We start from the raw sequence: 25,538 nt of genomic DNA, 5'->3' as shown, positions 1-25,538 counted from the left end.
GTTAAAGTTGATATATCTGTTTTATAATATGGACCATATATATCAGTTTTTCAATAAACCTAAAAAATGATTTTTTTACTTATAATAGTGATCAAGGGAGTAAAGAATTGTCTTTTTTTTTTCTAAACCAAACAAAAAGATTTATTTTTTGCAACTACTTTGACAGATCTCAAGTTGCTCAATAAATATCAGTGACAGTGAGCAAAAGTCAGGGTCAATGGGTAGGGGCTAACATAAACTTACTTTCATAACTTTTGTGCCTTAAATGCCATCTACTTTTATAGATAAGCCATATTCACAAGAGGGTCTTTTACAGACATGCAAGGTCTTCCTTTATGTTGTTTTGGATACGAAATTATTTATCTCTAAAATAAAAGATAATCCCTATCCATACACTCATCTCACACAGTGTAGTATACATCTCACACACACACACACAGATCTCAAAATAAAACAAAAAAAATCTTAAAATGGCAGAAATGGCAGTGTCATTTGCTATTGACAAACTGCTTCCATTGTTAATAGAAGAAGTGAAACTGCTCAAAGGTGTTCACAAGGAATTTGCAGAAATTAAGGATGAACTGGAAAGCATCCAAGCCTTCCTTAAGGATGCTGATAGAAGAGCTGCAGCTGATGCAGACAACACTGATGAAGGAGTCAAAATCTGGGTGAAACAGCTTAGGGAAGCAGCTTTTCGGATAGAAGACATCATTGATAACTATATGATGCATGTGGAACAACAGCCTCGTAATCCCGGATGTGCAGCTTTACTCAACAATTTTTCTCACTTGTTCAAAACTTTGAAACAACGCCACCAAATAGCGTCTGGAATTCAAGACATTAAAACATTGGTGCGTGGGATCAAGGAAAGAAGTGAAAGATACGGTTTCCAACGTTCTTTGGATCAAGGATCGAGCAATTCTAGAGGAAGCAAAAATGCCAAATGGCACGACCCTCGAGTGGCTGCTCTTTACATTGATGAAGCCGATGTTGTGGGCTTTGAAGCGCCTAGAAAAAGATTGATTGATTGGATGGTAAAGGGAAGAAAAGAGCGCACTGTCATTTCTGTGGTAGGAATGGGCGGGCAAGGTAAAACAACTCTAGCAAAGACAGTTCTTGACAACAAGGATGTCATTGGTCACTTTGATTTTGTAGTATGGATCACGGTGTCTCAATCATACAATGTTGAAGGGTTGTTGAAGGACATGTTGCTAAAGTTTTACAAACAAAAAGGCAGCAATCCTCCTGATAGTATTTATAAAATGGATCGAGAGTCATTGACAAATGAAGTGAGAAACTACTTGCAGCAAAAGAGGTACGTTGTCGTGTTTGATGATGTTTGGAATGTGCATTTTTGGGATGATATTGAATTTGTTGTAATTGATAATAAAAATGGAAGTAAGATTTTGATAACAACAAGGAACCTAGATGTTGTGGTATCTTGTAAAAAATCTTCTTTCATTGAGGTCCTTGAGTTGCAGCCTTTAACTCAAGAACAATCATTGGAGTTGTTCAATAAGAAGGCATTCAAATTTGACTCCGGTGGATGTTGTCCAAAAGAGCTCAGTGGTATAACTATTGAGATTGTTAATAAATGCAAGGGTTTACCACTTGCAATTGTGGCCATTGGGGGTCTTTTGTCTACAAGAGTGAAAAAGGGGTTTGAGTGGCAGAGATTTAGAGAAAATTTAAGTTCAGAGCTAAAGAAAGATACACATCTAATTGGGATAAAAGAAATCATAGGTTTAAGTTACAAGGATTTGCCTTACTATCTCAAGTCATGTTTGTTGTATTTTGGAATGTATCCAGAAGATTATGAAGTTAAATCAAATAGAGTGATTCGACAATGGATAGCTGAAGGGTTTGTGAAAGAGGAAACCGGGAAGACTTTGGAAGAAGTGGCAGAAGGATATTTAACAGAGTTGATCCATAGAAGCTTGGTGCAAGTATCTTCAATTAGAAAAGATGGTAAAGCTAAAGGTTGTTGTGTTCATGATCAAATACGTGAGATGATCCTTGAAAAGTTTGAGGATTTAAACTTTTGTACTCAAATTAGTGAAGATGGCAAGTCATCCTTAAATGGAATAATTCGGCGTTTATCAATAATAACCACTTCTAATAATTTAACTCAATGTATTGAAAGCTCACATGTTCGATCACTGCTTGTTATCACAGATAAAGAATCAAAAATATTTTTTGAGGGTAAAATCCCTAAAAATTTCAAGCTGTTGAGGGTTCTTGATTGTAACTCTGATTCATTGACGAGTGTTCCTGAGAATTTAGGAAATTTTATCCACTTGAAGTATTTAAGCTTGGGAAAGTCTTTAGTGATAGTATTTGGAATCCCAAAATCTATTGCGATGCTCCGTAACCTAGAGACCTTCAATATAGAGAGTACAAGAGCTATGTTGCCCAAAGAGATTAATAAACTTGGTAAGCTAAGACATCTTACTGGCATGCACCTGTATTTGATTGAATTAGAGGATGGTATTGAAGAGATGACATCCCTACAAACGCTACGTAATGTTGATTTACATATGCAGGGAGCAGAAAAGATGATTACAGGGTTAGGAAAGCTGAAGCAGATAAGGGATTTGGGGTTGGTTAATGTTCGTAGAAAAGATGGAATCATTCTATCTTCGTCAATCAATGAAATGCAACACTTGGAAAGACTAGTTGTTGTATCAAGACATGAAGAGCGCTCTTATGAAGTCATTGATTTGAATTTGATTTCATTGCCAACTAAGCTTCGAAAGCTTACGCTAAGTGGGATTCTACAGAAGTTTCCCGAATGGATTCCAAAGCTTCAAAATCTTGTTCAGTTGACGTTGTGCTACTCCCGTTTAACTGAAGATCCATTGAAATCACTAAAAAGTTTGCAACACTTGTTGTTCCTCTCGATAAAGAAATCTGCTTTTGAAGGTTTGTGTTTGCATTTTGAAGATGGATGGTTTCAGAAACTAAAGGAACTGCATGTTGAATATTCAGATGAACTGAGAGATATTATTATCGACAAAGGAGCATTGTCTTCTTTGAAAAAGCTGGGTCTACATGGAGTTCATAGACTGACGAATAATATTCCCACCGGTATCCAACACTTGGAGAAGCTTGAAGTTCTCGGTATTTATTTTGCATCGTATGAACTTCAGAACATTTCTACTGAAGATTGGAATTCGATTCAGCATGTGCCCCTTGTAGACTTTTTTAACTGGTATGGAGTGCGTATTCTAATCCCAAGGACTTAGAAATCATGATTTACCATAATCAAGGAGACAAAAGGTGTGTTTTTTCTTCCTAAAGTTTAATATTTACCTTTTATTTTATTTTTATAGGTATTAGAGTGTTTAAAATAAATCCAGTCATCAAAATACAAGCACTGTAATATGCTCTATTATTTTAACTTAGCACTACCAATTATGCTCATTTGAAAGAGTCTAATTAATTCATTTTGATGTGATTTGTTAGGTGTTGGGTTCAATTTCAAGTGCAATGGCAACTCTGAATCTCCACAGGGACTTCTACTGCAACACTTTGGAACTTTTGTTGTTCTTCAATAAAAAAGTTATATGTTTGATTTGTTGTTCTTTTGAGTTTGATGTTTGAGTTATATGTAATTGTAGTATATCATGTATACAACATATTATGAGGGATTCCCTTTCAAGAATTGTGAGACCTTATTTTTCTGTTGATTTCCTTTGTTTTGGTGCAATAAAAATGAAAGTTTTATGTAATTTTCATTCTGCTTTTCTAGCTTATTGTTCAAACATAGTCCTTCGGGGAATAAGCAAGTAAAGAAATGAAGTGTAAAATATTTAAATTTCCCCTCTAGATATATAGACAGAGCTGTAATAAATGCTACCATTGTTGCCATTGCTGCAAAGGACAGAAAATCCAAACCAAACAAAGCACTAACAGAGTGAAAAGCTAACAAAACATCAGAAGCAATCCAAGTATAAAGTCAGTATAAAGTCTCCTTCGGCGTAGCGTCCATTTATGGCTGATAAAAACATCAGAAGAGAAGTCATTGAGCAAAAGAAGGCTAGCTAATGCATCTGATACAACAAATACTTTGAATGTCGTATTTGACAAGAATATTGGTTTTCCTTTGTCTTCACTAGTAGCCACTGCTTGCAGAAAACAATCCAAGTCAGCAAAAGCATTAAGAAACTTAAACTGGGTTTTTCTTCTTCTATGAGTACCTCCAACACTTTCCAGACAAAACAGTGCATGGTCAGAAACACTAGGGTGCATATCAGTAAGGGTGTAGTCCTTCTGAAACCAATCTATATTACCAATCACTCTGTCAATTCTGGAGTAAATAGCACAGTCACTTTGTTTATTAGACCATGTATAATGGTCCCCCCTGTTGTCCATCTCGTAAAGATTAGTATTGTTCATCATAGCGCTTAGGTCATGATATTCAGATTCAGTGACAGGTCTACCACCAATTCTGTCCCGACTCTTCAACACATCGTTGAAATCGCCCATAAAAAACCAAGGACCCTGTTGTTGGTTATGGATAGTTTCAATGTCATTCCATAACCTTTTTGTTTGCTCTAGTTTATTGTGTGTGTAGATAGCTGTCAACAAAACATCCGGTCTCCCTTAAAATTTCCTATGTTTATTTTGTAATAAGTTGGAAATATTGTCATATTTTTTATATCGTGAGCACAAACCGAACCAACCCTAACCGTATTGGTTTGGTTTGGATGACTTTTTAAAAACCAACCGAACCAAACCGAACCGCATGCATTTTTATCTCGCGGTTAGGAAGATTTTTTTTTTTCTTCTCAAAACCGTATCTTGTATTACTAACTCACTGTACTGCTGAGAATCTGAACTCGTCAACAATGATATTCTCGTTACTAATGATGATTTCTACCATTAGCATGTTTATTGTAATTATCTAAATACTTAGCTCGAAGCTTCAATCTCGTTCCCCATTTTATTGAGCCCCCGCACATTCCAGGCTATAATCATGGAACGTCTTCATGAAACACTATGGCATTCATACCAAGTCTTTCAAACCCATTGCCACATATGACTGCTGATGTTGATGTTGGTTTTTTCCCCTGTCTCGTCCACCTTTGCTCACCTTCGTCCATTCACCATTATTTAGGTCAGTGTCTGTAGAGTAGACATGGCAATGGGGCGGGGACGGATATTGGCCTCCCCAAACCCAAACCCATAAAGGTTCGGGTTTCCCCAAACTCATCCCAATTTCGAGCGGGGATAAAATGTATAACCCCAAACCCATACTCAACGGGGATCGGGTATCCCCATCGGGGTTCGGATATCCCCGTTACGCATCTTTTCACATGAATTTGAATTGTATTTTAGTATTTTTTTATCAAAAAAAAAAAGTTAAATGTCCAAAATTATTTTGTTTCAACAATATTTTTTAAAATCGGGGAAAACTCAAACCCGAACTCAAACTCAGTCAACTCGGGTTTTTCCCGTCAAAATGGGTAGGGTTTGGGCGGATACCTACGAGTATGAGTTTTATTGCCATGCCTACTGTAGAGGTTTTAGTTCTTGGCTGGGTAGGCGTTATCACCTTCGGAGTTGCAATTTTGTGCTCTTCGGTCACTTACTTTGTCATGGCCTTGGGTACCCAATTTTTCACTAGATTCTTCTTTACTCCACATTCGTGCCCAAACTTTTGACATTTATTATAGAAAGTTGGTTTCCATTCATATTCCACCGGCTGTTTCATTTTTCCCCCTTCTGAGTCGGTAATGGTAATCTCCTTGGACAGTTCTTGAGTAATATCGACCTCGATCAATATCCTAGCATTGTTGAAATAATTCAAACAGGCCCCAATTATTGTCAATAAATGAAAGTAGGCTTATGCACCCATATCAATGATGTAGTGTCACAGTAACTGGTACTGATTGGTTAAATTAACAATTGCTACTGATAGTGTTGAATAAATGCAGTAGTATAATTCATTCCACTGAAATAACCCATTAAATCTAAAGATATTAGTCCAGCAGACCAGAAAGGAGTAACAATCTCTTGCTAAAGACTTTCCAGTATAGCTATATAGATATAAATTTCACTGAATTATGTAATTACTCTTTGATTTTTAATTTGTTAATAGTTTAAAGCTTTTAGCACTAAAGCTTTTTAATTTGTAATTAAGCCTATATAAAGGCCCTATTTCACTTGCAAAATGATCGAGCAAGCATTGTAATACTCATATTATCAAATAAAAGTTCTCTTGTTCATTTTCTGTTTTTGTTCTTGTTTTCATTCATATATTCATAGAGTAGTGTTACCATGTCAAGGTGTGAGTACATAGTCCACCCACACCTTGATAAAACATAGAAAAAGTCAAAGTCAATAAATCTTATTCTACGTACATCTCAAGCGTAGACGACGGATCACCAACCGCAGTAAAGAAAATTAAAAGGAACTCTTCATTTTAGTACAAATTGATAAGACAAAGCAAAACTCAAAGTCAATAACTGTTTTATTCTACATCTCAAGCGTAGACGACAGATCACCAACCTCAATAAAGAAAACCAAAAAGAACTCTTCATTGTAAGACAAATAGATAAAACAAAGCAAAACTCAAAGTCAATAACTGTTTTATTCTACATCTCAAGTGTAGTCGACAATTCACCAAACTCAATAAAGAAAACAAAAAAAAAAAACTCTTCATTTTGGTACAAATGGATAATATTAGTAAACAAACCCAAAGACAATGTCAATCTAACTACGACAGGAAGCAAAACTCCAATATAAATATGCAACTAACAACCATGAATTAAGACAGATCACAAGTTGCTCAATAAAACAGAAAACAATGACATGAAGCAAAACTAAAAGTCAATGTCTTTTACAATATAATATAATATGACATAATCCACGTTTTTATAATTTGTTTCAGTATACTATATATCAGCTTGAACAAAACTAACCAACTAACTAATAGTATCGTTTAATTACTTTTATAGTTTTTTTTTTGTTTTACAATGAAGCAAGTGAGGATCGAACTCAGGACCTCATGCATATTATCCAAGTTTCTCACCACTAGACCAAACCTAGTGGCTTAATTACTTTTATAGTCTTAACGTACACATTTACAGGCGTGTGGGGTCATCTCTTATTTTATGTATACACATTATGATAAAACATAAACAAATTCTCTCTCTAAAAATAAATTATCACTATTATATATTCCTATATGTAAATTATCACTATTATATATCCTATATGTGAAATTTTACAAGTAATTCGAAAATCAGCTAGATTTCAAACTATAAGTAAGTTTGAAAATGAATGGGAGATTCAAAATATAGAAGCAAGCGCACCAAAGAAGGAGTTTCCCCCCAAAATTCAAATTAAAGCGGCAAGAGAATATTGGAACAAACGGTTGCGAAGGACAGTTGTCCTGCATGTGACATCCATGCAAGGATCTATGGAAGTTATCCAACTTCTCGAATTTACTTATAAATAGCAGAATCTTATAGGCTGTTTAACAGAGTTTATTACTCTTTTCGAGTAATGCTAGAGACACGCTCATTAACACTTTTTTAACAAACTCCACTAATAATTAGCCACGTCATCTATTTTATTAAGTTATTTACCTACCGGTTACATTTTAAAAGAGTGTAACATTTTATTTTTTATATGTGGGTTTTAACTTTTCATCTTCGCTACTCAACACTTCACCATGGCTGCTGTCTCAACCTTTCACGTTCTGGAAAATTCCACTTTGCTGTAGAAGTTTTTTTAACCTAAATTAAATTAACAAACACTTTGTAAACTTCTGCAAATGAGCTTCCTGATTTTTCCCCCTCAAATAATTGACATTAACAACATTGAATAGAACATCCCCAAATTCCTATTGAAGTTTAATCTAAAACATTCACCATAAAAAATGTTTTATACAGATTTTTAATTACAACACAAAAGATAAAATCTAGATGATGTTATGCTTCAGTATACCCAGGTTACAAAACAATTTAGATCTTGAAAACAAAGTAACAAAGTTGTAACCCAATCAAAATTAAAAATAGAACCCCCAGCTCAATATCTCATAAGAAATGAATCTCTATCTCTAAAGGAGAAACACATCCACACGCTAACGCACAAAACACATAAGGATAACTTCTTACATGGCTGAAATCTCAATTGAGGTATGAAACTCAATTTATTTTATATCCAATTTACCTTTACAATTCATAGTACTTAGCCTAGACTTATTCAAAAAGACATTAAAATAAGCTTATTAATCAGTTAAGTCCAATATCTTCATTAGTTAATTAGAAACTTTGAAGATAGGAAATTTAAGGTCGTAATTCTTTTTTTTTTTTTTACAAACAAAAACAGTATTCATTCATTCATATTGGTAGATAGTACATCAATCAAAATCATTACATATTCAAAATCGCTAAAAATTAAAACGATGAATCTGCGAACAAGCTCACAGCATCCGAGTTAATAGCATAAAACGGTTTTATCTCTAAACCTACAATTGATATGACGAAATACAAGTGTCCAGAATAGTGATGCTCCCGGATCTGCAACGTTGAAGACGCTAGAGTCATTGAATCTGTATTGGATATGGATCGAAGCAAATCTGCAAAAATGAACAAAACAAACACCGTACTGAAACGGGACAAACACTGTACTAAGACGGGACTCAAAACAAACACCGTACCAAGACGGGACTCAAAACAAATAACACCAGACAAATAAATCACAAAATGAAAATCTCAAACGAACTCAAGAATATGTGAAAATCACTTACTCTAAATTACCATGTCCGTTAAAAAAATCACATGAATAACAACTTGCTTAGCCGGCCTCTTGTAGAACCAAATTAACAAAAACGTATTCATTTATTTATACACACCAGTAATCAATAAGACAAACATGATCAATTTTTTTTATCATGTTGGTACTGAGATGAATGGTCTTTTTTAATGTTGTTTTGATACGACACTTTGTTTATTTATTTAGAAACTATCATAATACGTAAGCACGGGTTGCAATGCTGCCGCGATATTTTTTTATTGTAATGTGCTTATCGTATAGCATGAAATTAGTTCTGTTATATGTAAAATTAATCATCATTATTGTATAGTTTGATTATTGTATATATAAAATTAGGTACATATATATAAAGTCTCCATTAGGAGTAAATCGTAGTATCATTCTAACAGTGTAGTTTGTCATCTCACAGAAAATAATTTTGTTTTTTTTCCTTTTAGAATGGCAGAAATAGCTGTGAAGTTGGCTATTGACCAATTACTTCCATTGTTAAAAAAAGAAGTGAAACTGCTTAAAGGTGTTCACAAGGAATTTACAGACATTAAAGATGAACTGGAAAGCATCCAAGCCTTCCTTAAGGATGCTGATAGAAGAGCTGCTGCAGCTGATGGAGACAACAATAGTGAAGGAGTCAAAACCTGGGTGAAACAGGTTACGGAAGCAGCTTTTCGGATAGAAGACATCATTGATAACTATATGATGTATGTGGGACAACAACCGCGTAATCCCGGATGTGCAGCTTTAATCAACAATTTTATAACTTCGAAACAACGCCATCAAATAGCGTCTGGAATTCAGGACATCAAGTCATCGGTGTCTAGGATCAAGGAAAGAAGTGAAAGATATGGTTTCCAACGTTCTTTGAATCAAGGGTCAAGAGATTACAGAGGAAGCCGGAATAACCAATGGCACGACCCTCGAGTGGCTGCTCTTAACATTGTGGAAGCTGATGTTGTGGGCTTTGAGGTGCCCAAACAAAGATTGATTAATTGGATGGTAAAGGGAAAAGAGCCTACTGTCATCTCAATAGTAGGAATGGGAGGGCAAGGAAAAACCACCCTTGCCAAGATTGTTTTTGACAACAAGGATATTATTGGACACTTTGATTGTCATGTTTTTATCACAGTGTCTCAATCATATACTGTTGAAGGTTTGTTGAGGAACATGCTGGTAAAGCTTTATAAAGAAAACGACGAGGTTCCTCCTCCGAGGATTTTTGAAAAGTATCAAGAGTCAATGTTGACTGATGAAGTGAAAAACTACTTGCAGAATAAGAGGTACGTTGTTGTGTTTGATGATGTTTGGAATGAACATTTCTGGGATGATGTTGAATTTGCTTTAATTGATAATAAAAATGGAAGTAAAATATTAATCACAACAAGGAACGCCAATGTTCTGGTGTCTTGTAGTAAATCTTCTTTCATTGTAAAAAAGCATGAATTGCAACCTTTAACTCCAAAACAGTCTCGAGAGTTGTTCAATAAAAAGGCATTCAAAATTAACAATGATTCAAAAAAGCTCAATGATATAGCTTATGAAATTGTTGAACAATGCAATGGTTTACCACTAGCAATTGTTGCCATTGGTGGTCTTTTGTCTACAAGAGAGAAAAATGTGTCTGAGTGGGAGCAATTTAGAGATAATCTAAGTTTAGCTCTAAGAAATGATACACATTTAATTGGCATAAAAAAAATTTTAGGTTTAAGTTATGATGATTTGCCTTACTATCTCAAGGCATGCTTGTTGTATTTTGGATTATATCCAAAAGTTTATGAAATTAAATCAAAGAGGGTGATTCGACAGTGGATAGCTGAAGGGTTTGTGAAGGAGGAAAAGGGGAAGACTTTAGAAGAAGTTGCAGAAGGATATTTAATTGAGTTGATCCATAGAAGCTTGGTGCAGGTATCTTCCGTTAAAATTGATGGTAAAGTTAAAGGTTGTCGTGTTCATGATCAAATACGCGACATGATCCGCGAAAAATTTGAGGATTTCAATTTTTGCAAGCCTATTAGTGAAGATGGACAGTCATCCTCAGTTGGAATAATTCGGCACTTATCAATATCAACCACTTCCGTTTATTTAATGGATCGTATTGAAAGCTCGTATGTTCGGTCACTACATGTTTTCCAAGATGAAGATGAATATGTATGCCATGAACCGACAATCCCTGAAAAATTCAAGTTATTGAAGGTTCTTGATTTTGAATCTGCTCCAATGTTGAATGTTCCTAAGAATTTGGGAGATTTGATCCACTTGAAGTATTTAAGCTTCAGGAGTTCAAATCATGTCTCAAAATCAATTGGTATGTTCCAAAACCTAGAGACATTGGATGTAGGGGATACAACTACCCGTGAGTTGCCAAAGGAAATTAGCAAGCTTAGAAAGCTAAGGCACCTTATTGGATATAGATTGTCTTTAATTCAATTAAAGGATGGTATTGGAAAGATGACATCCCTACAAACACTATGCTCTGTTGATTTAGGAAAGGGTGGAGCAGAGGTAATTAAAGAGTTAGGAAAGCTGAAGCAAATAAGGGATTTGGTGTTGGTTAATGTTCATACAGAAGATGTAAGCATTCTATCTTCCGCAATCGATGAAATGAAACGCATAGAAAAACTATCTGTTTCATCATTTGATATACATACATTCATTGATTTGAATTTGATTTCACCGCCAACTAAGCTTCGAAAACTTCAACTACATGGGAAGCTACAGAAGTTACCAAAGTCGATATTAGAGCTTCAAAATCTTGTTGTGTTGAAATTGTCAAAATCCAAGTTAACTGAAGATCTAATGGAATCCCTACAAAGTTTGCAACACAGCTTGTTGATCCTCTCTATAGGTGATGATGCTTATCAAGGTTCACATTTGCATTTTCAAAATGGATGGTTTCAGAAACTAAAAGAACTTTATGTTGCACTTGGACTTGGACATGGGGATATCAATACTGTTATTGACAAAGGAGCACTGCCTTCTCTACAAAAACTACATTTAGAGAAGAATATACCCACCGGCATCCAACACTTAAAGAAGCTTGAAGTTCTCTATATTTCTAGAATGGAAGCTGAATTTGTGCAGCACATTTCTACTACTGAGGATTGGAATTGGATCATGGAGCATGTGCCAAATGTAGAAATTCATACCAAAGATGGGGAAGTTATTGGAAACTCGGACTTGACAAAGCATAAGAATTCTTTTCAGCATTTTCTGTTGTATTTTTCATCCTACCCTTATCTTAGCTTCTTTTTCTCTCTCTTCTGTGTTATTCTTTTTTTCCATGTCTTCTTTAATAAGTAACTAGCGCAATACCCTTGTAATCAATACTATTTTATATGTATTTCCCTTGGGTAACAAAAATGTATGTTAGTGTACATGCGATAGCATTTGTCTCGTTTATAATTTGTACAGTTAATTACAAAAATGTATGTTCTAATCCTACTCCTTCATTTAAATCTAATGACTACAATTCATTCTCATATATATATATATATATATATATATATATATATATATATATATATATATATATATAGTACAAAATAAGGAGGGGGACTAGGCCAAGACCTCCTTAAAAGGTAACAAACCGATAATTGGGTCTACCCTGGAAATGAAACTATCCCTAATAGCATGAGGCAAAGTATACCAAATTGTCGTCAAATCTAAACTGAGCCCTAAGTTGGCAAAGCCATCAGCACAAGTGTTACCCTCTCTATAAATTTCAGAGACAACCAAATTCATTCTTCTAATGAGAATAGAGAAATTGAACCATAATTAAGTTCCTTAGTCTCCAAGGCACCAAAGAAGTAGATTTGAAAGCTTGAACCACAAGAGTGGAATCAGTTTCTAACCAGATATTTAACCAATCCTTTCAATTCAGAAATTTTGATTGCTCTCAAAGCACCACATAATTCAGCATGGAATGCAGATTCCAAACCTGTCAGCAAAGCAAGAGACAAAATCACCATGATTGTTTCTAAAAATAACCACCACATGTAGAAACTCTTGATGTAGCAGCTCCATCTTTGTTACACTTCATCCAAAGGTCAGGAGGAGGCTTCCAAAATATTTCTTTGATAACTGGGGACTTGGAAGGATGAATGTTGACATTTAAACCTTTAAGAATGGTGAAGTCTGACATACAAGAAGAGGAACATAAATTACATAATGAAGTTTTGTTTCCTGCAGGTGCAGTGTTTGAAGAAATCCAAACAATAGCACTTCCAATGAGTTTGTCTATTATTGAATCTAGCATTATTTCTAGCCATCCATATAGCATTAATGATATTAATAATAGCAAACTTAATAACAAGTTTACACTGAGGAAACCAAGGTTTCTCATATAACCTACAAATGGCTTCCGTAGACTGAAAGTGAAGTAGAACTCAACAAAGTAGCTAGCCAGCACCAAAGTTTGAAAGCAAACTTGCAGTTAAAGAACAAACGAAATGTTGATTCAGTATAAGAGTGACATATAGGACACATTGAGTCTGTGCTGCATCTTCTAGCCATAAGCATATCATCTGTAGGAACCTTGTCCAACATCAATCTCCAAACTAATAGGTGAAGATGGAAAAACACAATAAGGGGGGTTGAATTGTGTTTTGGTTTCTAAAAACTTTTTCAAGTGTTCGAGGCTTAAAAGAGTTATGCAGCGGATAATAAACACAATCAGAGAGAGAGACAACACACAAGAATTTATCCTGGTTCCCCTTGTTGGTGTAAGCCCTAGAGGCCAATTATTTATAATTGAATAATAAATGTATTGAATAATTTACTTATCAAATAAAAGGCTTTTCTTTATTAATTTTATATATGTTAAAATGATAAAGTCCCTAGAATAGTCAGTTCACTTATGGAACGTTAAGTATGACTTAATCGTGAGATTCCATTAAATATAAGAACACTATTCTTAAACATATCCATAGTCAAGTTTTATTGTGAAATGGGATAACGATAAAGCATAAAGACTATTATGTTGGTAGACTGATGATCATATCTCACTGATCATGGATAATGAGTTATCAAGTCTTCACATAGATATAAATGTTAAGGGTAACTTTATATCGGATTGACCCACCATGAGAATACTACATAGAGTGTTATGAAATGTCATAAGTTTTCTCATAGTGATAAAAGGTGTATTCCACCCTTCGACCTGAAACCACTATGTACCCTAGATGCAGGAGTGTAATACCTTGTTGTCATTCAAACGTTATCCGTAACTGGATAATTATAAAGATGGTTGATGGGTATCCCACGAATCATGCTGAGGGACATGAGTGACCTAGATGGAATTTGTCCCTCCTACATAACGGGAGATATGTCTATGGGCCCAATATTGAACTAGACAAGGATGACATACTATGCCTTGTGTTCAATATAGACATGAGGACAAAAGGGTAATTGTGCACAAGATATTTATCACGGAAAGGTTAGTCAGATCACGTGACATTCCTATGACTTGGGTAACAGTGATGTGTTGCTAGATACCGCTCACTGTTTATAATATTACGATTAATATTATTGCCAACGTCATAAGAACCTACAGGGTCACACACATAAGGACAGTTAAGAAGGGAAAAATAAGTAAGACTTATTGTGGGGGTGCAGTTAGTGAAAAACGGTTATTGGGCTTGAGAAGCCCAATTTCGTGTAAACTAAAGACCTCATAAGAAACTCTATAAATAGAGCCTTATGAAGTTCAGAAGTTACACTTTTGAAACCCTAACTGAGTTTAGAAAAATTCTGAATTTCTCTAAACCCTAAACCGCACAAAATTCCCTCAGCCTTCATCCAAGAACAGCTAGCACTGTGAGATCGAAGGTTCCTGTTCGTGTGGACTAAGTGGAGGTGCTGCAAGTGCGGTGCTTGTGATCGATAAAGGCGGCCACAGATTTGTTCTTCAAAGGTAATATTCTAGACCTGATCATGCTCATTCACAAGAATCCATTGATGGGAAATCGTAATTTTAAAATTCCGCTGCGTTTATAAAAGTGTTTTATAAAACGATTTTCCAACAGTGGTATCAGAGCCACTTGTGAAACCATGAATCGGTTTGCTGTTTTATTACTGTTTTATTAATATGATTTTGAATCGGTATTAATAATAAGAACAACAAGGATTAATAAAATTTGATTGATCGGTTTAAAATATATATGTGATATATATTTCTGATACGACGCATCAGTGTATGTGATACATTGATCGTGTCATTCATTCGAATGTTTGAGTGATTGGCGTTTAATTTGGATGATTGTGAGCGTGAGCTTCGGAACCGTTTATGGTGAAGCATCATATATCCGATCGTTCATCTAGAACTAGCAGTCCTGAAACGTTTTGATGAATGGTGGTTGTATTAGGGTTTATAACAATACAAGTGTTGTGTTGTTATATAAACAGAACATATTGTTCATTGAAAGTTTTAAGTGATTGTCGTGAGCATGAATGATTGTGAGCGTGAGCTTCGGAACCGATAACTGGTGAAGCATCATATATCCAATCGTCTATGGTGAACAAAATCCTGAAACGTTTTGATGAATGATTACTGTAACAATACAAGGGTTGTGTCGTTATACAAACAGAGTACAGCGGAACCCCCGGCTAACTCTGCGTAAGGTGATCAATCATAGTATTTTATTAATTGGACTAATGTAATAATAATAAATTGTGTGTTTATTGTTATTAAAGTTGCATGATGAATGGTTATGGCCTTAGTTCTTTTTCGTTTTATTTGGGATTTTAAATACGGCCTGCGTGTCGTGCCTCTCTTATATTTTCTTGATGTAATTTCTTTTCTCATCTCACTCCCTCGTATGAACACGAGTTTCTTGTAGTGATGTAATATAAGATTAGCAAATAGGACAGGAAGGACATCAATGAAGATCTATCTTGGAGAAGTATAGGTCATTCTTAGATATAGCATAGGTTCTCTCAATGGCTTGAGGGAACAATTACGCTAGGGGCCATAACCATATCATTTTATTATATTATGTATATTGATGCATGTTATGAATGGAGTGACGTCATTGTATGTAAGCCGTGGTAAGGTGAGATCAAATTAATTATAAAAGCCCTCAAAGGAATTAATATTAAGTTTTATTGCTTTCCAACGAATAGCGCCCTTCAAGATCAATATCGATCAATGTAGGTTTTGCCAACGCGAAGTGCATTGTCAATATTGATAAGTTGCGGTGAGGTAATTTATTTATCCGATCGCTATTTAATGGGTCTAACTTAACTAAAGAAAGTATAATAAGATTATATAACTTTAGAAGCAAGTATTGGGTTATTCCATGTGATGGATTAGAATAAGTGTTATTCACCCAATAGAAAGGATATGAGAGTTGTATGAGATACAATTGGAAAGGAGTTTCCTACCTAAATAACTAAGTTTTGTGTAATCAGCCCAACGCTGACTTAAAACGAAGTGAAATATGGATCTCATTCTCACTAGAAAATCTTCCAACGGGATTTTCCGAATCAAATGTCGAGGGTCATTTGTTTTGAGTAAAATAGTGAGAGAGCATGTTTAATTAAAGGCCTAATTAAATGTGTATTAAAAATTGTTCAATACTTATATTTTCACTTTTATAATTGTAGATCACCATGTCAAACACCAATACTTCGAACAACATTTTGCGAAGCATTCTTGACAAAGAGAAATTGTCTGGGACAAATTTTCTTGATTGGCATCGTAACTTGAGGATAGTCCTCATGCACGAGAAAAAGCTGTATGCTATTGAGGAACCCCAACCTAACCCTGAGGATGAACCTGCCGCCAATGCTCCAAAGGCACAAAGGGATGCTTATCAGAAGCGTCTTGATGATGCCATGGATGCAAAGTGCCTCATGCTGGCTACCATGACCTCTGAGCTTCAGAAGCAACATGAGGACATGAATGCGTTCGATATGATCGAACACTTGAAAACGCTCTATCAAGAGCAAGCCAGGATTGAGAGGTTTGAGGTTTCCAAAGCCCTGTTTTCAGCCAAGCTATCTGAGGGATCTCTAGTAAGTCCACATGTGCTCAAGATGATTGGGTACGTGGGGAACTTAGAAAAATTGGGATTTCCACTTGGAAATGAGCTTGCAACTGATCTGATCTTGCAATCGTTGCCGGAGAGTTTTAATCAGTTTGTTCTGAACTTCACCATGTCGGACATGGAGAAGACTCTGCCACAACTGCTAGGCATGTTGAGGCAAGCTGAGCAGAATATGAAAACAAAAGGGAAGTCCAACCATGTTCTTATGATTGGCAATGGAAACAAAGGGAAGGGCAACAAAGGGAAGGGAGTCAAAGGGAAGGGCAAGGAAGTTGCCAAACCCAAACCTACCCCTAAAGCCTTGAAGCCCACTGGGGGAGTTGCAAAGGAGGGTAGGTGCTTCCACTGTAACAAGACTGGACATTGGAAGAGGAACTGCCCAAAATACCTGGAAGATAAAAGGAATGGAGTAGAGAGCTCTAATTCAGCAGGTATCTTTGTTATTGAAATTAATTTATCTACTTCTTCTACATGGGTATTAGATACCGGATGTGGTTCTCACATTTGTACTAATGTGCAGGGGCTGCAAAGGAGTAGAGGATTGGCTAAAGGTGAAGTCGACCTACGAGTGGGAAATGGAGCAAGAGTTGCCGCATTAGCTGTAGGAGTTTATAATTTGACTTTACCTTCTGGTTTAATAATACAGTTAGAGAACTGTTTTTATGTACCTGCCATTAGCAGGAATATTATTTCTGTTTCTTGTTTGGATAAACTTGGCTTTTCATTTACAATAAAGAACAATTGTTGCTCCATTTATTTAAATGATATTTTTTATGCCACAGCACAAATGAGTAATGGATTATATATTCTTGATCTTGAAATGCCAATATATAACATTGATACAAAAAGGATTAAACCTAATGAGTTAAATCCTACATACCTTTGGCACTGTCGTTTAGGCCATATAAATGAGAAACGCATTTCCAAGCTCCATAAAGATGGGCTCTTGGATTCATTTGATTATGAATCTTTTGAAACATGCAGATCTTGCTTATTGGGAAAAATGACAAAGACCCCATTCACTGGTAAAGGTGAAAGGGCAAGTGATCTTTTGGCTCTCATACATACTGATGTATGTGGACCATTGAACACACATGCTAGAGGAGGTTTTCAATACTTCATCACATTTACTGATGACTACAGTAGATATGGATATGTGTATCTAATGAAGCACAAATCCGAATCCTTTGAAAAGTTCAAAGAATTTAAAAATGAAGTACAAAACCAACTAGGAAAGAAAATCAAAATCCTTCGATCAGATCGAGGAGGTGAGTATTTAAGCCTAGAGTTTGATGACCATCTAAAAGAGTGTGGGATCTTATCCCAACTCACTCCTCCTGGAACACCACAATGGAATGGTGTGTCTGAGAGAAGAAACCGAACCTTGTTGGACATGGTGCGGTCTATGATGAGTCACGCTGATCTTCCAAACTCCTTTTGGGGACACGCCCTATTAACAGCAGCTTATACACTTAACCGTGTTCCTTCTAAAACGGTTGAAAAGACACCATATGAGATATGGAGTGGCAAGAAACCACATATGTCTTACTTAAAGATTTGGGGTTGCGAAGTTTATGTAAAACGTCAAATTTCTACTAAACTTGAACCTAAATCTGACAAGTGCTTCTTTGTGGGATATCCAAAAGAGACAAAAGGATATCACTTCTACAATCCTTCTGAGGGCAAAGTGTTTGTCGCTCGAACAGGAGTATTCCTAGAAAAGGACTTTGTTTCCAAAGGAATCAGTGGGAGGAAAGTAGATCTTGAAGAAATTCACGATCCACAAGGTAGTGACACACCAATGGAGGAACAAGAGCAGGATGCACAAGATGTTGTGACAGAAAATCCTGCTCATGTAACACAAGAACCACGTAGGTCCAACAGGATACGTCAAGAACCTGAAAGATATGGATATTTCATATCGGAACAAGGTGATGTATTACTCATGGATCAAGATGAGCCTGTGACTTACCAAGAGGCCATCACTGGCCCTGAATCTGAGAAGTGGCTTGAAGCCATGAAATCTGAAATGGATTCCATGTACACAAATCAAGTTTGGAACTTGGTGGAAGCTCCTGATGGGATTAAACCCATAGGATGCAAGTGGGTCTTCAAGAAGAAGACTGACATGGATGGAAAGGTACAGACCTACAAAGCGCGATTGGTTGCTAAAGGTTTCAAACAAATTCATGGGGTAGACTATGATGAAACATTTTCACCAGTTGCGATGATCAAGTCCATTCGGATCTTACTTGCCATCGCTGCATACTATGATTATGAAATCTGGCAGATGGATGTAAAAACTGCCTTCCTTAATGGGAGTCTCCTTGAGGATGTGTATATGACACAACCTGAAGGCTTTTGCATTCCAGGAGAAGCCAAAAAGATATGCAAATTACAGCGATCAATCTACGGATTGAAGCAAGCTTCCAGAAGTTGGAATCTTCGTTTTGATGAAACTGTAAAACAGTACGGATTCATTCAAAATGAAGATGAGCCTTGTGTTTACAAGAAGGTTAGTGGGAGCGTAGTCGCATTCCTAGTATTATATGTAGATGACATATTACTAATAGGAAACGACATCCCTACCTTGCAACAAATTAAAACTTGGTTAGGGAATTGCTTTTCTATGAAAGATCTGGGTAAAGCAGCCTATATATTAGGAATAAGAATCTATAGAGATAGATCACAAAAACTGCTTGGCCTGAGCCAGAGTACATACATAGATAAAGTGTTAAGACGCTTTAATATGCATGATTCCAAGAAAGGATTCATTCCTATGCAACATGGCCTATGTCTTTCAAAGACACAGTCTCCTTCATCTAAAGAAGAAAGAGACCGCATGAGTAAGATCCCTTATGCATCGGCTATAGGATCTATCATGTATGCCATGATATGTACTCGACCAGATGTTTCATATGCCTTAAGCGCAACAAGCCGTTATCAGTCTGATCCTGGTGAGGCTCATTGGGTGGCTGTCAAGAACATCCTTAAATACTTAAGGAGGACTAAAGACTCATTCCTAATATATGGAGGCCAAGAAGAGCTAAATGTAATTGGTTACACTGATGCTAGCTTCCAAACAGATAGGGATGACTTTAGGTCGCAATCAGGCTATGTGTTTTGCATAAATGGTGGCGCTGTGAGCTGGAAGAGTTCAAAGCAAGATACAGTTGCTGATTCTACAACCGAAGCTGAGTACATCGCTGCATCAAATGCAGCAAAGGAAGCTGTTTGGATAAAGAAGTTCATTACTGAACTTGGCATATTCCCTAGCATTGTGGATCCCATTGAATTATTTTGTGACAACAATGGTGCAATCGCACAAGCTAAGGAACCTAGATCTCACCAAAAGTCCAAACACATACTCAGGCGCTATCATCTTATTCGAGAAATAATTGATAGAGGAGATGTGAAAATATGCAGAGTACCAACACTTGACAATGCTGCTGATCCACTTACAAAGCCTCTTGCTCAGCCGAAGCATGAGGGCCACACTAGGGGCATAGGTATTAGGAGTATGCCTGATTGGCTCTAGTGCTAGTGGGAGATTGTTGGTGTAAGCCCTAGAGGCCAATTATTTATAATTGAATAATAAATGTATTGAATAATTTACTTATCAAATAAAAGGCTTTTCTTTATTAATTTTATATATGTTAAAATGATAAAGTCCCTAGAATAGTCAGTTCACTTATGGAACGTTAAGTATGACTTAATCGTGAGATTCCATTAAATATAAGAACACTATTCTTAAACATATCCATAGTCAAGTTTTATTGTGAAATGGGATAACGATAAAGCATAAAGACTATTATGTTGGTAGACTGATGATCATATCTCACTGATCATGGATAATGAGTTATCAAGTCTTCACATAGATATAAATGTTAAGGGTAACTTTATATCGGATTGACCCACCATGAGAATACTACATAGAGTGTTATGAAATGTCATAAGTTTTCTCATAGTGATAAAAGGTGTATTCCACCCTTCGACCTGAAACCACTATGTACCCTAGATGCAGGAGTGTAATACCTTGTTGTCATTCAAACGTTATCCGTAACTGGATAATTATAAAGATGGTTGATGGGTATCCCACGAATCATGCTGAGGGACATGAGTGACCTAGATGGAATTTGTCCCTCCTACATAACGGGAGATATGTCTATGGGCCCAATATTGAACTAGACAAGGATGACATACTATGCCTTGTGTTCAATATAGACATGAGGACAAAAGGGTAATTGTGCACAAGATATTTATCACGGAAAGGTTAGTCAGATCACGTGACATTCCTATGACTTGGGTAACAGTGATGTGTTGCTAGATACCGCTCACTGTTTATAATATTACGATTAATATTATTGCCAACGTCATAAGAACCTACAGGGTCACACACATAAGGACAGTTAAGAAGGGAAAAATAAGTAAGACTTATTGTGGGGGTGCAGTTAGTGAAAAACGGTTATTGGGCTTGAGAAGCCCAATTTCGTGTAAACTAAAGACCTCATAAGAAACTCTATAAATAGAGCCTTATGAAGTTCAGAAGTTACACTTTTGAAACCCTAACTGAGTTTAGAAAAATTCTGAATTTCTCTAAACCCTAAACCGCACAAAATTCCCTCAGCCTTCATCCAAGAACAGCTAGCACTGTGAGATCGAAGGTTCCTGTTCGTGTGGACTAAGTGGAGGTGCTGCAAGTGCGGTGCTTGTGATCGATAAAGGCGGCCACAGATTTGTTCTTCAAAGGTAATATTCTAGACCTGATCATGCTCATTCACAAGAATCCATTGATGGGAAATCGTAATTTTAAAATTCCGCTGCGTTTATAAAAGTGTTTTATAAAACGATTTTCCAACACCCCTCACAATCCGAGGATACTCCAGTCTCCTTGCATTTCCAAGGGAGTTCACTATAATCACTAAAGATTACAAGTGGTCAAGCACAGAGCAATTGACTTCCTTTGCTCAAGTTCACTAACAAGAGACTTCCTATGCTCAAGCACAAAAGCATTTGATTGCCAGCTAGAATAGTGCAATCCTTGTAGTGTAATTTTCAATTTTTTGTCATAAGGAGTAATAAAATTCCACTACCTTGTCCTTGAAGGATAAGCTCTACCATTTAAAGTAAGATAGTACAATAGTACAATACGCTCCATTTAAGGATAAGAATAAGGATAAGAATGATGTTGTTAGTAGTTGAGGTAGTAGTGATAGTTTAGAAAATAGTTAGATAGTGTAGAATGCTTAGTTGATAGTTGAATAGTAGTAGCAAGTAGTGTGAGGATCACTTAGAGCAAGAATATATTGAATTGCTCTCCACTTGGATGCATTACAAATGAGTCATGGTTACATATTTATAGGTGTGGATGGCATATTCTAGATCCTTTATTCTAGATCATTCATGATATGTCCTAGTACTTACTTATTCTACTAACTACTCAAGTAATCTAGAAAGTTCTACAAGTTTACAACATCAATTAATAACTATTAATTATTCTACAACTTACTAATGAATTCTAGTAAATTCTAGAAATGTGCATCATATTCTAACACTCCTCCTTGATGCATATTTCGGTAACTCTAACCATAGTTCATCGTTGCTCAAAACTTGTTCTATCCGAATCCTTGTTTGATGAGACAGTGATCAATTCTATTGTACCATTCTCGATGAGCTTTCTTGAGTCCATATAAAGGTTTTCTTAGTCTTGGAAGTTTTTCTTGATTGTCTTTTGTCCATAGTTGTTGTTTTGACGCCACTTGATAACTTTTAGAATCAAGCATGGAAAAGTTGCAGGTTTCAGATATATCCTCCGGTGATTTTACCCGCGTTGGAGTAGATTCTGGTGAAGAAATTTCTTGTTGTGAAGGTGAAGGTAGCGTACCTGGTTCTTCTATTGCGTGTTCCATATCCCCTATGTCTGATTGTTGTATTGGAGTATATTTGAAGTTTATTGGAAAGTTTCTATTCCTTTTGTCCATTTTTACTCTGGCTATCTCATGTCTTTTGTGACTATTGTCATATATTGAACATGTGTCTCCTTCAAAATGAAGAATATAGCCTTTCTCCATCATTTGTCCAATACTCAAAAGATTTTCTTTGAGATTGGGAACCAGCAGGACATCTTTGATGAATCTCGTACCTTTATTAGTCTCCACCATCACAGTGCCTTTGCCTTTAGATTCCACGACGGTGCCATTTCCCAATCGAACTTTTACTTTGACGGAGTCATCAATATCCTTGAAGATGCTCTCGTCTTTGGCCATATGATTGCTGCAACCGCTATCCAAGTACCAATTTTTGCTCAATTCATCATTGGAACCTTGTGTAGCATAGAAAAGATATTGCTCATAGTCATGTTGATCATTCTCACACTCGTGCTCTTCAACGAAATTTGCTTGATACTTATTTTTGTTGTAACAATTTTTCTCCACATGTCCAAATTTCTTACAGTGTTGACATTCTCTTTCCCGCGCCATCGACAATATTTCTCGGCGTGATTTGTCCTCTTGCATATGTCACATGGAGGATACTCATCTTGATTTTTCTTTCCTCCATATCTTCTATCATCATGAGACCGTAATTTGAGCTTTGATTGAAAGGCATTTTCAAATGTATTGTCATCATGCCTACTCAATCTTTGTTCATAAGCTTCTAGTGAGCCTATTAATTCTGTCACCGACATAGTAGATAGATCTTTGGTTTGTTCAATCGTAGTCACGATTGCATCATACTTACGAGGAATGGAAATTAGAATTTTCTCAACAATTCTTTTGTCGAGAATATTATCCCTGTATGATCTCATTTGACTCACTAATTCTTTTATTTTAGTATAGTAGTCTTTTACAATCTCAGACTCTTTCATTTTTATTAATTCAAACTCACGCCTTAGAGTTTGAAGTTTAATAGCACGTACCTTGTCACTTCCTTGAAACTCCTCCTTCAATGTACCCCACGCATCTTTGGCACTTGTAGCTCCCATTATTCTTGGAAAGATACTATCTTCTACCGCTTGTTGTAGAAAGAATAGTGCCTTTGAATCTTTTTGTTTATTTTCTTTCAACTCTTTTTTCTGACTAGCATTGAGAGTTGAAAGGTCTTCTGGAATAGTAAATCCTTCATCTACAATATCCCATAAATCTTGAGAGCAAAAAAATGTCTTCATTTTAATGCTCCAAAAGTCATAGTTTTCACCATTGAAAATAGGGATAGTCATAGATGATGGTTGAATGGTATTAGCCATGTCTTAGGGGAAAATTTAGAAATGATGTAGATATAAGGAGGGTTTGGTTGGAAATATTTGAATGAAATTTCTACGCCCAATGTATGATCGAACGTAGCTCTGATACCACTGTTAGTAGTTGAGGTAGTAGTGATAGTTTAGAAAATAGTTAGATAGTGTAGAATGCTTAGTTGATAGTTGAATAGTAGTAGCAAGTAGTGTGAGGATCACTTAGAGCAAGAATATATTGAATTGCTCTCCACTTGGATGCATTACAAATGAGTCATGGTTACATATTTATAGGTGTGTGGATGGCATATTCTAGATCCTTTATTCTAGATCATTCATGATATGTCCTAGTACTTACTTATTCTACTAACTACTCAAGTAATCTAGAAAGTTCTACAAGTTTACAACATCACTTAATAACTATTAATTATTCTACAACTTACTAATGAATTCTAGTAAATTCTAGAAATGTGCATCATATTCTAACAGATGTACTATGATTATTCTTTAATCATTTGTATTGTCAGAAGTCCAGATGATTATTCTTCAATCATTAAACCCAGGTGACATCCTCTGACAATTGCTAGCAACTTGTGATTCCGAGTCTGAGTAAGTTATCCTTTGAGGTTCTTCTGCTTCAAAAACTTGAGAGCCTCTGAGAGTTTTCAGAGCTTGGTTCCAGAACTTCAACTTATCTTTTCTATATTATTGTTCAGAGTAATCAGAAAATTTTATCTTGTGATCCTGCACACTAGAACAATTTTTAGTAACACCAATTGCACATTTAATACTTTGTTATCATCAAAACCTTTAAAATCATTAAGGAGTTTGTCAGAACCAATTTTGTTCCGACAATAGGGACATGGAAAGGGGAACATCCTTACACCAAATGATCTTAGCCTAATTTTTGTTTTGAGCTTTGTGCCTCTTGAACTCATAAGCAGTTTTCATAGACAAATCTCCACTAGGGGAGCTGTTCCAAATAAGCTTGTCAGTAAGTCTTCTAAAAGAATATTAACTTTTTGAACCAAGTCCTTTAAGTTATGAAACATAACATCTAAATTTTGAGGAATAAGCCAAGACCGGTTATGCATAATGTCACACACTTTAACAGGTAGATCTCTTAACAACGATTCATTGATTTGAAGTCATTCTTTGAGTGGCTCACCACACCAAGAATCCTCCCATTCTTTGAGTTGTCAGCTAGAATTCTCCAAAATGACATTGAACGCAGCATTTATGCTACTCCAAATATAGGATGATATATGATGATTTATCTGCCTACCATTTCTGAGCTCTCTATCAAACATAATTTTATCCCAGCTAGCTTCACAATGAAGTAATTACCAACAAATCTTTAAATTTGAGGCCTCGTTAAGCTTAATTAAGGATCTTGAAGTATAATTTTAGCCCAGTCTGGATTGAGATATGCTCCCAGCAAAGATGGTAGATTTTGAAGCATTAATTATCTGTCCTGAGAA

At 35.9% G+C, this 25,538-nt stretch overlaps 2 protein-coding genes across 2 annotated transcripts; both read left to right on the top strand.

Annotated features, from left to right (window-relative positions):
* Nucleotides 1-227: 227 nt before the first annotated feature.
* On the top strand, nt 228-3,731 carry LOC123918908 (disease resistance protein RPM1-like). The gene is made up of 2 exons (XM_045971084.1): nt 228-3,279; nt 3,466-3,731. The coding sequence occupies exon 1, from the start codon at nt 471-473 to the stop codon at nt 3,243-3,245; it is 2,775 nt and encodes a 924-aa protein (XP_045827040.1). The 5' UTR covers nt 228-470; the 3' UTR covers nt 3,246-3,279; nt 3,466-3,731.
* A 5,187-nt stretch (nt 3,732-8,918) lies between these two features.
* LOC123918907 (disease resistance protein RPM1-like) lies at nt 8,919-12,205 on the top strand. Its single transcript, XM_045971083.1, has one exon. The coding sequence runs from the start codon at nt 9,226-9,228 to the stop codon at nt 12,079-12,081; it is 2,856 nt and encodes a 951-aa protein (XP_045827039.1). The 5' UTR covers nt 8,919-9,225; the 3' UTR covers nt 12,082-12,205.
* Nucleotides 12,206-25,538: the final 13,333 nt, after the last annotated feature.

Source organism: Trifolium pratense, linkage group LG3 (genome assembly GCF_020283565.1).
Source record: "Trifolium pratense cultivar HEN17-A07 linkage group LG3, ARS_RC_1.1, whole genome shotgun sequence".
Lineage (NCBI taxonomy): Eukaryota > Viridiplantae > Streptophyta > Magnoliopsida > Fabales > Fabaceae > Trifolium > Trifolium pratense.
Note: the sequence above shows the minus strand (reverse complement) of the source record. Positions and strands in the feature narration are given on the sequence as shown.